The 15,967-nt window shown below is 49.6% G+C and overlaps 1 protein-coding gene across 1 annotated transcript; it reads left to right on the forward strand.

The window, feature by feature from the left end:
- The first annotated feature begins 12,778 nt into the window (after positions 1-12,778).
- Positions 12,779-15,716, forward strand: LOC106594517 (dickkopf-related protein 2). Its single transcript, XM_014185886.2, has 4 exons — positions 12,779-13,381; positions 13,991-14,147; positions 14,702-14,839; positions 15,418-15,716. The coding sequence occupies exons 1-4, from the start codon at positions 13,193-13,195 to the stop codon at positions 15,714-15,716; spliced, it is 783 nt and encodes a 260-aa protein (XP_014041361.2). The 5' UTR covers positions 12,779-13,192.
- The last annotated feature ends 251 nt before the right edge of the window (positions 15,717-15,967 follow it).

Below are 15,967 nucleotides of genomic sequence, written 5' to 3' on the forward strand. Positions count from 1 at the left end.
CTACTACACCGTCACCACCCACACAGACCTGACCCCATCACTACCTCTACTACACCGTCACCACCCACACAGACCTGACCCCATCACTACCTCTACTACACCGTCACCACCCACACAGACCTGACCCCATCACTACCTCTACTACACCGTCACCACCCACACAGACCTGACCCCATCACTACCTCTACTACACCGTCACCACCCACACAGACCTGACCCCATCACTACCTCTACTACACCATCACCACCCACACAGACCTGACCCCATCACTACCTCTACTACACCATCACCACCCACACAGACCTGACCCCATCACTACCTCTACTACACCATCACCACCCACACAGACCTGACCCCATCACTACCTCTACTACACCATCACCACCCACACAGACCTGACCCCATCACTACCTCTACTACACCGTCACCACCCACACAGACCTGACCCCATCACTACCTCTACTACACCGTCACCTACCCACACAGACCTGACCCCATCACTACCTCTACTACACCGTCACCAACCACACAGACCTGACCCCATCACTACCTCTACTACACCATCACCACCCACACAGACCTGACCCCATCACTACCTCTACTACACCATCACCACCCACACAGACCTGACCCCATCACTACCTCTACTACACCGTCACCTACCCACACAGACCTGACCCCATCACTACCTCTACTACACCATCACCACCCACACAGACCTGACCCCTTCACTACCTCTACTACACCATCACCACCCACACAGACCTGACCCCATCACTACCTCTACTACACCGTCACCTACCCACACAGACCTGACCCCATCACTACCTCTACTACACCATCACCACCCACACAGACCTGACCCCATCACTACCTCTACTACACCATCACCACCCACACAGACCTGACCCGATCACTACCTCTACTACACCGTCACCACCCACACAGACCTGACCCGATCACTACCTCTACTACACCGTCACCACCCACACAGACCTGACCCCATCACTACCTCTACTACACCATCACCACCCACACAGACCTGACCCCATCACTACCTCTACTACACCATCACCACCCACACAGACCTGACCCCATCACTACCTCTACTACACCATCACCACCCACACAGACCTGACCCCATCACTACCTCTACTACACCGTCACCACCCACACAGACCTGACCCCATCACTACCTCTACTACACCGTCACCACCCACACAGACCTGACCCCATCACTACCTCTACTACACCGTCACCACCCACACAGACCTGACCCCATCACGACCTCTACTACACCATCACCACCCACACAGACCTGACCCCATCACTACCTCTACTACACCGTCACCACCCACACAGACCTGACCCCATCACTACCTCTACTACACCGTCACCTACCCACACAGACCTGACCCCATCACTACCTCTACTACACCATCACCACCCACACAGACCTGACCCCATCACTACCTCTACTACACCATCACCACCCACACAGACCTGACCCCATCACTACCTCTACTACACCATCACCTACCCACACAGACCTGACCCCATCACTACCTCTACTACACCATCACCACCCACACAGACCTGACCCCATCACTACCTCTACTACACCATCACCACCCACACAGACCTGACCCGATCACTACCTCTACTACACCATCACCACCCACACAGACCTGACCCCATCACTACCTCTACTACACCGTCACCACCCACACAGACCTGACCCCATCACTACCTCTACTACACCATCACCACCCACACAGACCTGACCCCATCACTACCTCTACTACACCATCACCACCCACACAGACCTGACCCCATCACTACCTCTACTACACCATCACCACCCACACAGACCTGACCCCATCACTACCTCTACTACACCGTCACCACCCACACAGACCTGACCCCATCACTACCTCTACTACACCATCACCACCCACACAGACCTGACCCCATCACTACCTCTACTACACCGTCACCACCCACACAGACCTGACCCCATCACTACCTCTACTACACCGTCACCACCCACACAGACCTGACCCCATCACTACCTCTACTACACCATCACCACCCACACAGACCTGACCCCATCACTACCTCTACTACACCATCACCACCCACACAGACCTGACCCCATCACTACCTCTACTACACCGTCACCACCCACACAGACCTGACCCCATCACTACCTCTACTACACCGTCACCACCCACACAGACCTGACCCCATCACTACCTCTACTACACCATCACCACCCACACAGACCTGACCCCATCACTACCTCTACTACACCATCACCACCCACACAGACCTGACCCCATCACTACCTCTACTACACCATCACCACCCACACAGACCTGACCCCATCACTACCTCTACTACACCATCACCACCCACACAGACCTGACCCCATCACTACCTCTACTACACCATCACCACCCACACAGACCTGACCCCATCACTACCTCTACTACACCATCACCACCCACACAGACCTGACCCCATCACTACCTCTACTACACCATCACCACCCACACAGACCTGACCCCATCACTACCTCTACTACACCATCACCACCCACACAGACCTGACCCCATCACTACCTCTACTACACCATCACCACCCACACAGACCTGACCCCATCACTACCTCTACTACACCGTCACCACCCACACAGACCTGACCCCATCACTACCTCTACTACACCATCACCACCCACACAGACCTGACCCCATCACTACCTCTACTACACCATCACCTACCCACACAGACCTGACCCCATCACTACCTCTACTACACCATCACCACCCACACAGACCTGACCCCATCACTACCTCTACTACACCATCACCACCCACACAGACCTGACCCGATCACTACCTCTACTACACCGTCACCACCCACACAGACCTGACCCGATCACTACCTCTACTACACCGTCACCACCCACACAGACCTGACCCCATCACTACCTCTACTACACCGTCACCACCCACACAGACCTGACCCCATCACTACCTCTACTACACCATCACCACCCACACAGACCTGACCCCATCACTACCTCTACTACACCATCACCACCCACACAGACCTGACCCCATCACTACCTCTACTACACCATCACCACCCACACAGACCTGACCCCATCACTACCTCTACTACACCATCACCACCCACACAGACCTGACCCCATCACTACCTCTACTACACCGTCACCTACCCACACAGACCTGACCCCATCACTACCTCTACTACACCATCACCACCCACACAGACCTGACCCCATCACTACCTCTACTACACCATCACCACCCACACAGACCTGACCCCATCACTACCTCTACTACACCGTCACCACCCACACAGACCTGACCCGATCACTACCTCTACTACACCGTCACCACCCACACAGACCTGACCCCATCACTACCTCTACTACACCGTCACCACCCACACAGACCTGACCCCATCACTACCTCTACTACACCATCACCACCCACACAGACCTGACCCCATCACTACCTCTACTACACCGTCACCACCCACACAGACCTGACCCCATCACTACCTCTACTACACCGTCACCACCCACACAGACCTGACCCCATCACTACCTCTACTACACCATCACCACCCACACAGACCTGACCCCATCACTACCTCTACTACACCGTCACCTACCCACACAGACCTGACCCCATCACTACCTCTACTACACCATCACCACCCACACAGACCTGACCCCATCACTACCTCTACTACACCGTCACCACCCACACAGACCTGACCCCATCACTACCTCTACTACACCATCACCACCCACACAGACCTGACCCCATCACTACCTCTACTACACCGTCACCACCCACACAGACCTGACCCCATCACTACCTCTACTACACCGTCACCACCCACACAGACCTGACCCGATCACTACCTCTACTACACCGTCACCACCCACACAGACCTGACCCCATCACTACCTCTACTACACCATCACCACCCACACAGACCTGACCCCATCACTACCTCTACTACACCATCACCACCCACACAGACCTGACCCCATCACTACCTCTACTACACCGTCACCACCCACACAGACCTGACCCCATCACTACCTCTACTACACCATCACCACCCACACAGACCTGACCCCATCACTACCTCTACTACACCGTCACCTACCCACACAGACCTGACCCCATCACTACCTCTACTACACCGTCACCAACCACACAGACCTGACCCCATCACTACCTCTACTACACCATCACCACCCACACAGACCTGACCCCATCACTACCTCTACTACACCATCACCACCCACACAGACCTGACCCCATCACTACCTCTACTACACCGTCACCTACCCACACAGACCTGACCCCATCACTACCTCTACTACACCATCACCACCCACACAGACCTGACCCCATCACTACCTCTACTACACCGTCACCACCCACACAGACCTGACCCCATCACTACCTCTACTACACCATCACCACCCACACAGACCTGACCCCATCACTACCTCTACTACACCATCACCACCCACACAGACCTGACCCCATCACTACCTCTACTACACCGTCACCTACCCACACAGACCTGACCCCATCACTACCTCTACTACACCATCACCACCCACACAGACCTGACCCCATCACTACCTCTACTACACCATCACCACCCACACAGACCTGACCCGATCACTACCTCTACTACACCGTCACCACCCACACAGACCTGACCCCATCACTACCTCTACTACACCATCACCACCCACACAGACCTGACCCGATCACTACCTCTACTACACCATCACCACCCACACAGACCTGACCCCATCACTACCTCTACTACACCATCACCACCCACACAGACCTGACCCGATCACTACCTCTACTACACCATCACCACCCACACAGACCTGACCCCATCACTACCTCTACTACACCATCACCACCCACACAGACCTGACCCCATCACTACCTCTACTACACCGTCACCAACCACACAGACCTGACCCCATCACTACCTCTACTACACCGTCACCACCCACACAGACCTGACCCCATCACTACCTCTACTACACCGTCACCAACCACACAGACCTGACCCCATCACTACCTCTACTACACCATCACCACCCACACAGACCTGACCCCATCACTACCTCTACTACACCATCACCACCCACACAGACCTGACCCCATCACTACCTCTACTACACCATCACCACCCACACAGACCTGACCCCATCACTACCTCTACTACACCATCACCACCCACACAGACCTGACCCCATCACTACCTCTACTACACCATCACCACCCACACAGACCTGACCCCATCACTACCTCTACTACACCATCACCACCCACACAGACCTGACCCCATCACTACCTCTACTACACCATCATCCTTCTACTGTATTACCTCACGCTGCTCCTCCCCCTACTGTATTACCTCACGCTGCTCCTCCCCCTACTGTATTACCTCACGCTGCTCCTCCCCCTACTGTATTACCTCACGCAGCTCCTCCCCTACTGTATTACCTCACGCTGCACCTCCTCTACTGTATTACCTCACGCTGCTCCCCCCCTACTGTATTACCTCACGCTGCACCTCCCCCTACTGTATTACCTCACGCTGCCCCTCCCCTCACGCTGCACCTCCCCCTACTGTATTACCTCACGCTGCCCCTCCCCTCACGCTGCACCTCCTCACTTCACTGAACTGTCTTCCAGCCAGGACAATTCTAACAATAGAGACCAAACAAGATATACACAAAGAAAGCATTTTACTTCATAATTATCAGCTAGATTTATGTCAATTGTAATAATCTAGCTAACCAGCTAGTTAAACAGGCAAAATGACCTAAAAACTAATGTTATGCAAGGTAGATGTACATTTTTCATGAGTAGCTAGCTACCAATTGTTTGTGGCTAGCTAGCTAGCCAGTTAGCCCTATTGACTTACTATGGACTAACCCATACACTGAACTGTCTTCCAGCCAGGACAATGGAAAAAATAGAGACCAAACAAGATATACACAAAGAAAACGTGTTACTTCATAACTATCAGCTAGATATATGTGAATCATAATAATGTAGCTAACCAGACATTTTAACAGGCAAAAATGACCTAAAACTAATGTTACTAATGTTAGGTAAATTCTAGGGTAGCTAGGTAACATTTCTTCGTGGCTATCTGGCTAGCTTACAGTACTAGCTACAGTAGCTAACAGCTAACAATACTAGCTAGCTAACAGCTAACAGTACTAGCTAGCTAACAGCTAACAGTACTAGCTAGCTAACAGCTAACAATACTAGCTTCAGTAGCTAACAGCTAACAGTACTAGCTACTACTACAGTACTCCCAACAGCCCAACTCCAGTCCCCCCAACAGCCCAACTCCAGTCCCCCCAACAGCCCAACTCCAGTCCTCCAGTCCCCCCAACAGCCCAACTCCAGTCCTCCAGTACCCCCAACAGCAAAACTCCAGTCCTCCAGCACCCCCAACAGCCAAACTCCAGTCATCCAGTCCCCCCAACAGCCCAACTCCAGTCCTCATGTACCCCCAACAGCCCAACTCCAGTCCTCCAGTACCCCCAACAGCCCAACTCCAGTCCTCAGTACCCCAACAGCCCAACTCCAGTCCTCCAGTCCCCCAAACAGCCCAACTCCAGTCCTCCAGTCCTCCCAACATCCCAACTCCAGTCCTCAGTACCCCAACAGCCCAACTCCAGTCCTCCCAACAGCCCAACTCCAGTCCTCCCAACAGCCCAACTCCAGTCCTCCAGTCCCCCAACAACCCAACTCCAGTCCTCCAGTCCCCCCAACAGCCCGACTCCAGTCCTCCAGTACCCCCAACAGCCCAACTCCAGTCCTCCCAACAGCCCAACTCCAGTCCTCCAGTACCCCCAACAGCCCAAATCCAGTCCTCCCAACAGTCCAACTCCAGTCCTCCCAACAGCCCAACTCCAGTCCCCCCAACAGCCCAACTCCAGTCCTCCCAACAGCCCAACTCCAGTCCTCCAGTAACCCCAACAGCCCAACTCCAGTCCTCCAGTCCTCCAGTACCCCCAACAGCCCAACTCTAGTCCCCCCAACAGCCCAACTCCAGTCCTCCAGTAACCCCAAAAGCCCAACTCCAGTCCTCCAGTACCCCCAACAGCCCAACTCCAGTCCCCCCAACAACCCAACTCCAGTCCTCCAGTACCCCCAACAGAACCCCCAACAGAACACATTTGTATTGTAGCCTTGGACAAACACACCTCAACTCATTGAGGGCTTGATGATGAGTTTTATTAATTTTATTTTTATTTCACCTTTATTTAACCAGGTAGGCCAGTTGAGAACAAGTTCTCATTTACAACTGTGACCTGGCCAAGATAAAGCAAAGCAGTGCGACCAAAAACAACAACACAGAGTTACACATTAACAAAATGTACAGTCAATAACACAATAGAAAAATCTATGTACAGTGTGTGCAAATGTAGAAGAGTAAGGAGGTAAGGCAATAAATAGGCCATAGAGGTGAAATAATTACAATTTAGCATTAACACTGGAGTGATAGATGTGCAGATGATGATGTGCAAGTGGAGATACTGGGGTGCAAAAGAGCAAGAGTGTCACGTCCTGACCAGTATAAGGGGTTATTTGTCATTGTAGTTTGGTCAGGACCTGGCAGGGGTGTGTCTTCCCTGTGGCTCAGTTGGTAGAGCATGGTGTGTGCAACACCAGGGTTGTGGGTTCGATTCCCACAGGGGGCCAGTACAAAAAAAAAAATAACAATAAAAAAATGTATCAAATGTATGCATTCACTACTGTAAGTTGCCCTGGATAAGAGTGTCTGCTAAATGTCAAATGTTCATTTTGTATTTCTATGTTGTGTATTTCTTTGTGTTGGCCTGGTATGGCTCTCAATCAGGAACAGCTGTATATCGTTGTTGCTGATTGAGAGTCATACTTAGGTAGCCCTGTTTCACCTGTCCCTTTGTGAGAAGTTGTTGTTGCACTGCTGTGTGTAGCCTGCAAGACTGTTTGTCGTTCGTTCGTTTTCTTGTTTTTGTTACGTGTCTCAAATAAAAGTTAAATATCAGCACTCAACCCGCTGTGCCTTGGTCTACTCTGTACGACACCCGTTACAACGAGGATAAGTAATAATATGGGGATGAGGTAGTTGGGTGTGCTATTTACAGATGGGCTATGTACAGGTACAGTGATCGGTAAGCTGCTCTGACAGCTGATGCTTAAAGTTAGTGAGGGAAATATAAGACTCCAGCTACAGAGATTTTTGTAATTCGTTCCAGTCATTGGCAGCAGAGAACTGGAAGGAAAGGCGACCAAAGGAGGAATTGGCTTTGGGGGTGACCAGTGAGATATACCTGCTGGAGCGCGTGCTACGGGTGGGTGTTGCTAAGGTGACCAGTGAGCTGAGATAAGGCTGGGCTTTACCTAGCAAAGACTTCTAGATGACCTGGAGCCAGTGGGTTTGGTGACGAATATGAAGCGAGGGCCAGCCAACAAGAGCATACAGGTCGCAGTGGTGGGTAGTATATGGGGCTTTGGTGACAAAACAGATGGCACTGTGATAGACTGCATCCAGTTTGCTGAGTAGAGTGTTGGAGGCTATTTTGTGAATGACATCGCCGAGGTCAAGGATCGGTAGGATAGTCAGTTTTACGAGGGTATGTTTGGCAGCATGAGTGAAGGATGCTTTGTTACGAAATAGGAAACCGATTCTAGATTTAATTTTGGATTGGAGACGCTTAATGTGAGTCTGGAAGGAGAGTTTACAGTCTAACCAGACACCTTGGTATTTGTAGTTGTCCACATCTTCTAAATCAGAACCGTTCAGAGTAGTGATGCTAGTCGGGCGGGCGGGTGCGGGCAGCAATCGGTTGAAGAGCATGCCCTTAGTTTTACGAGCATTTAAAAGCAGTTGGAGGCCACGGAAGGAGAGGAGTGTTGTATGGCATTGAAGCTCGTTTGGAGGTTTGTTAGCACAGTGTCCAAAGAAGGGCCAGATGTATACAGAATGGTGTCGTCTGCGTAGGGGTGGATCAAAGAACCACCTCTACGCGGACGACACCATTATGTATACATCTGGCCCTGATATATACAGAGAAAAGAGTCGCCCCAAGAATTGAACCCTGTGGTACCCCCATAGAGACTGCCAGAGGTCCAGACAACAGGCCCTCCGATTTGACACTCTGAACTCTATCTGAGAAGTAGTTGGTGAACCAGGCGAGGCAATCATTTGAGAAACCAAGGCTGTTGAGTCTGCTTATAAGAATGCGATGATTGACAGAGTCGAAAGCATTGGCTAGGTCGATGAAGACGGCTGCACAGTACTGTCTTTTATCGATGGCGGTTATGATATCGTTTAGGACCTTGAGTGTGGCTGAGGTGCACCCGTGACCAGCTCGGAAACCAGAGTGCATAGCGGAGACGGTGCGGTGGGATTCGAAATGGTCGGTGATCTGGTTTGTTAACTTTTAGAAAGGCAGGGCAGGATGGATATACGTCTATAAGAGTTTGGGTCTAGCGTCTCCCCCTTTGAAGAGGGGGATGACCGCGGCAGCTTTCCAATCTTTGGGGATCTCAGACGATACGGAAAGAGAGGTTGAACAGGCTAGTAATAGTTGACAAGTTGAATCAGGTGTGCTTGTCAAGGATTACAAATAGAAATGTGCACTGGTGGGAAACACTGATTTAGCAGACACGCTAATCCAGAGCAGGTTACAGGCACAATTAGGGTTAAGTGCCTTGCTTTAGAGCACATCAGCAGGTTTGTCACCTAGTTGCCTCAAGGATTTGAACGAGCAACCTTTCAGTTACTGGCCCAACACTCTAACCACTAGGCTACCTGCTCTAACCACTAGGTTACCTGCTCTAACCACTAGGTTACCTGCTCTAACCACTAGGCTAGCTGCTCTAACCACTAGGCTACCAGCTCTAACCACTAGGCTAGCTGCTCTAACCACTAGGCTACCAGCTCTAACCACTAGGCTACCAGCTCTAACCACTAGGCTAGCTGCTCTAACCACTAGGTTACCTGCTCTTACCACTAGGCTACCTGCTCTAACCACTAGGCTACCTGCTCTAACCAACAGGCTCTAACCACTAAGCTACCTGCTCTAACCACTAGGCTACCTGCTCTAACCACTAGGCTACCTGCTCTAACCAATAGGCTCTAACCACTAGGCTACCAGCTCTAACCACTAGGCTACCTGCTCTAACCACTAGGCTACTGCTCTAACCACTAGGCTAGCTGCTCTAACCACTAGGCTACCTGCTCTAACCACTAGGCTACCTGCTCTAACCACTAGGCTACCTGCTCTAACCACTAGGCTACTGCTCTAACCACTAGGCTAGCTGCTCTAACCACTAGGCTACCTGCTCTAACCACTAGGTTACCTGCTCTAACCACTAGGCTACCTGCTCTAACCACTAGGCTACCTGCTCTAACCACTAGGCTACCTGCTCTAACCACTAGGCTACCTGCTCTAACCACTAGGCTCTAACCACTAGGCTACCTGCTCTAACCACTAGGCTACCTGCTCTAACCACTAGGCTACCTGCTCTAACCACTAGGCTCCCTGCTCTAACCACTAGACTACCTGCTCTAACCTCTAGGCTCTAACCACTAGGCTACCTGCTCTAACCACTAGGCTACCTGCTCTAACCACTAGGCTCCAACCACTAGGCTACCAGCTCTAACCACTAGGCTCTAACCACTAGGCTACCTGCCTCCCTCCTGTGGTTATGTGGTCCGTGGTTAGTTAGTTTCTGTAGTGTTGAATATGAATGGTCTGCCTGCTACTTCCTCTGCTGTGGTCAAACATGTTCTAAACACACACACACACACACACACACACACACACACACACACACACACACACACACACACACACACACACACACATTTTCAAAGAACTTACTTGATGGTTGCTCTGCGGTACCGGAACACATAAAAATAATCTAGTTTATAATAAAACTTTGCATGCATTATCATCGTTTTTGCATACTGACATAGATTAGTTGAGTAGGAGGCCAAGGCAGAAGTTGCTAAACATGGGGAAAATGTTTTGAATTCTAGGGTTTGGGGGAAAATGTGGTCTTTATGCAGTTCTACATCATTTTCAGATGACTGGAGACTTTAGCTGAGTATTTTTGTAATACCTCACAAATGATCGAAATGACAGACTACTTTGACATTGACAAACTGAGAGTCTGAGCTCAATAAAAACGACCTTGTCTTCTTCAAGTCATCAATAGCCTAGACTTACTGTAGGTGAGTGTAGACACACGTCCCTGTGCATTATGAGGAGGAAATTATAGCCCTGAAAACAACTTTCCGGTTTCACCGACTCAGTGGTGAACTTACTAAATGACTGAGAGTTTGACTTTGTGATATTAGGTTGCTTCTTGTGTAAATATTTTCCGTCTAGATTTTAATGATTTGTATCAAAAGCTCCGTGCCAAAAGCTCATCTCTCTCTCTTGTTTCTACTTGGTAAAACAATACTGTTCGCTCAATAGGCCTATTTGGAAGTTGATAACTTAGTAGCCTACAGACAGATCAAGGCTTCTCTTTTCAACGGGATCCATTTGCTTTCTAAACTGTATTTTCCCGCGATTGTATTTGAAATATTGAGAAAGCCTGTTTTGGCTGCTTGCTTTTTTTGACAGCCGCGAGTTCTCGTCTATCGGAATGACCAGTGATTGGGCTACACTCAATCCATAGCTAGGCAATAACAAAAATATATATATTTTTTAAATATTGATCATCTGTGCCTAAACTATAGGCCTCCTCCTGATGTAGTATTGGGAATTATTTCATTTCTTTCTGTAACAGGCAGCAGTAATTCTCTAACTTTGTCAAATGTATTTGAATTTATCAGGTGCGCAGCAGCTGCTGCGGCGGCACCTCCAGAAAGGACCCTTCGGCCGGCTATGATTCTATAAGGAAATACTAATGACATTATCATTTTACAGGCTCATGTCTACCAGAGTAGAAAAAGAGAGAGGGATCATTGAAAGTTAATATAATTGTAGTTCTGTGAGAGCTGCAGGCGCGCTTCTCTCATTAAGAACAACAATAGTCACCACGTCTTGGTCTGTATATGCTACAATGTTGCGCAAAACATGAACCCATCCGTCCAACACGAAGCAATTATCATGCACGTTTTCGTATTTTTTTATTTTTTTTTTGTTTTTTTAGGGGGCATAACTTGAATTAGCCCAACTCTGATTGCTATTTATTGGAATTTTTACATCGCAAACAGTGAAAAGTATTTTTTTCATGTCACAAGATGTACCGGATTCTGGTAAATGGGTTCCAGAACCAAAACGAAGAGTTCCAAAACGGAGAGGTCCAAAACCGAGAGGTGCTGGATCCTGTTCCGGTTTCCATACCAGAGAGGAACGGGAGGTGATGAATACTCCGTCATCCCCTCACTTACTGATAGAGTCCTAAACTGCATCATATTCCCTAATGTAGGCCTAGTGCATTACATTGGACAACAGCCCTTATCAAACCTAGTGCAAGATATAGCTATGGGGACTAGGGTGCCATCTTGGGATGCAAGCATAGCGTCATAGTTACCTTTAGTCAACCCAAAGATCTCACAATATGTAGTGTCTGAAATTAAGTTTAGTCAGTCAGTCCTGTTCTCTCTCTCTCTGACTCTCTCACTGTCTCTCTCTCTCTCTGTCTCTCTCACTGTCACTCTCTCTCTTCCTCTGTCTCTCTCCGTGTGTCTCTCTCTCACTGTCTCTCTCTCTCTCTCTCTCTCTCTCTGTCTTTCGGATATTGTATCGATGAGACGATGGGTATCGATGTGTGTGGAAGGGAGAGCGAGTGTCAGAGAGACAGAGTCACGGACCGGTCACTCCCTCCTACACGAGCTTCCCGGTTGCGCACGCTACGGGAGTCTATAAAAGCTGGCATCTCGAGACAGTAACAATCAAGCAGCAAATAAATACAGCATCGCAGGCGCGAACCACTGCAGGCAAATACCACTTACCATCAATTTAGGAATATTCTCTGTGTTGTTAGTTTTTCTTCAATCAAGGGAGTATACTTGTTACATTTTTAAATAGAGTAACATTGTATTTATCTAGATACAGGTCATAATCTGTTATCTGTCATGCTTCACCGGGTGTGGGCCCAACTCCCGTGGTTGCTCGCGCAGCTGCTCGCCATGCTATGCTCCACTGGACAGGCGCGTGCCAAATTAAACTCCATCTCAACGGAGTCGCACGAGACGTCAGCCTACAAGAGCACGGGTTCCCCGTTACCCGGTACGGTGAGGAAGAGCAGCAAGGTCCCGGATCAGGTAAGGAACTAAAACACTGGTCCTTACGGGGACAGAGTCATTTGTTGCAAAGGTTACTGGATTGAATCCATGAGGTAAAGGTAAATAGGTAAGGTAAATAAACAATGACAAGCTTATAGATGGAAGAATCTTAAATGTAAGCCGTGTGAGAGGGTGAGCAACTTCATTTTCTTCTGCCCCATGAACAAGGCAGTTAATAAGAGTTTGATCTTAACTGACTTGCCTAGTTAAATAAAGGATAAATAAAAGCCTGGATGTTATTAGGCATACAGGAGAGCTTTAAACAGACCCGGTCTGGATAGTCTGATAAATTGTTGTTTACTCTCTTATGAAGCAGCATGTCATTTTCAGCTATTCTTTATATTAATGCGCCTTGGAACTGCAGATGGTTGCCTACAGCAACGTTTCCCTTACAGATTCATATTTTTTTTGTTGCCTACTTGAGGGTCTCAGCTAAACATGTTTTTTTTATTTATTTTTTAAATCATGGTCTTTGTAACCCGAACAAAATTGCTCAATGCTCACCTCAAAGTGAAATCTCTCTCCAAATAGTGGTTGTATTGATGCCTGTACCATGTCCTAACCCCCCCTATCCACCCCCTCTTTCAGGTGTACCCCTGTGGCAGCGACCTGGAATGTGGCGAGGGGAGCTTTTGCCAGGCTCCCTCCAGAAGCCCCTCCCCACAACGATGTCACACCTGCCGACAGAGGAAGAGGCGTTGTCATAGAGACGCCATGTGCTGCCCCGGCAACCATTGTAGAAACGGTAAGTTCCATGACATCACAAACGTTGTGTTGGGATTTTTTTGTTTGTTGTTGAGGCATTGTATTAATGTTCTCTCTCTCTCCCCCTCTCTCTCTCCCTCTCTCTCTCTCTCTCTCTCTCTCTCTCTCTCCCTCTTTCTCTCTCTCTCTCCCTTCCTCTCTCTCTCTCTCTCCCTCTCTTTCTCTCTCTCTCCCTCTCTCTCTCTCTCTCTCTCTCTCTCTCTCTCTCTCTCTCTCTCTCTCCCTTCCTCTCCTTCCCTTTCTCTCTCTCTCTCTCCCTCTCTCTCTCCCTCTCCCTCTCACTCTCTCTCTCTCTCTCTCTCTCCCCCTCTCTCTCCCTCCCTCTCGCTCTCCCTCCCTCTCTCTCTCTCCCTCTCTCGCTCTCCCTCTCCCTCTCCCTCTCCCTCTCCCTCTCACTCTCACTCTCTCTCTCTCTCTCTCTCTCTCTCTCCCCTCTCTCTCTCCCCCTCTCTCTCTCCCTCCCTCTCGCTCTCCCTCCCTCTCTCTCTCTCCCCCCTCTCCCTATCTCTCCCTCTCTCTCCATCTCTCTCTCAGATATCTGTACCTCTCTCCCAGACAATGTGATGACACATCATATTACTGCGTTAGAGGAACACACCAGACTGGCCCCAAAGAAGAAGGTTGGTTGGAGGAAGAGAGGGAGAGGTCAGACCAAGCTACCCCCCATCAAAGGTAAAATGCTGTCACACACCACTAGCCCTGTTATAGATGTTAAAACAGCTCTCTCAGCATGTCGGACAAATCTCGTGCGAGCGTTGGCCTCTGGCCATTTACTTAATTCAAATTGAAGTCTGTCATGAATGTTACGTCCTGACCATAGTAAGAGGTTATTTTCTATAGTAGAGTAGGTCAGGGCGTGACAGGGGGGGTGTTTTGTGTTTTTCTATGTTTTGTATTTCTATGTTTAAGTTCTAGTTTTTCTATTTCTATGTTGATGTTGTTGTTGTTTTTTCGGGTTGATCTCCAATTGGAGGCAGCTGGTCCTCGTTGTCTCTAATTGGAGATCATATTTAAGTAGGGGTTTTTCTTCCTGGGTTTTGTGGGTTATATATATATTTTGAAGTAGTGTTTGTTTCTCTCTGCGTCACGGTTTGTTGTTTTTGTTTAATTCAGTTATTTATGTTTTGCAAAGTTTCACGGATTTTAATAAAATGTGGAACAACAACCACGCTGCACTGTGGTCCGATCCTTTCGACAGCCGTGACAAATGCTAAACTAACAGGGTGTCTCTCTCTTCTACCCCCCCCCAGGTCAGCTGGGTGACCCGTGTCTCAGGTCTACAGAATGTTCTGAAGGTCTGTGTTGTGCCCGTCACTTCTGGGACAGGATCTGTAAGCCAGTGCTGAGGCATGGGGAGGTGTGTACACGGCACGGCAGGAAAGGACAGCACGGCCTGGAGCTGTTCCAACGCTGTGACTGTGGAGAGGGATTGGCCTGCCAAGTACTCCGTACAGCCCTGCCATCTTCCTCATCATCATCATCATCGTCGTCGTCGAAGTCGAAAGCAGCAGCAGCTAAAGCAAGATTGTACTTGTGTCAGAGGGAGTGAGGGAGTGAGGGAAGGAAGGAAGGAAGGAGGGAGGGAGGGAAGGAAGGAAGGAAGGAAGGAAGGAAGGAAGGAAGGAAGGAAGGAAGGAAGGAAGGAAGGAAGGAAGGAAGGAAGGAAGGAAGGAAGGAAGGAAAGAAGGAGGGAGGGAAGGAGGGAGAGAGAGAAGGAAGGAGTGAAGGAGGGAGGGAGGGATGGATGGAGAGAAGGAGTGAGGGAAGGAGGGAAGGAAGGAGTGAGGGAAGGAGAGAAGG

This window comes from Salmo salar, unplaced genomic scaffold (genome assembly GCF_905237065.1).
Source record: "Salmo salar unplaced genomic scaffold, Ssal_v3.1, whole genome shotgun sequence".
Classification (NCBI taxonomy): Eukaryota; Metazoa; Chordata; class Actinopteri; order Salmoniformes; family Salmonidae; genus Salmo; species Salmo salar.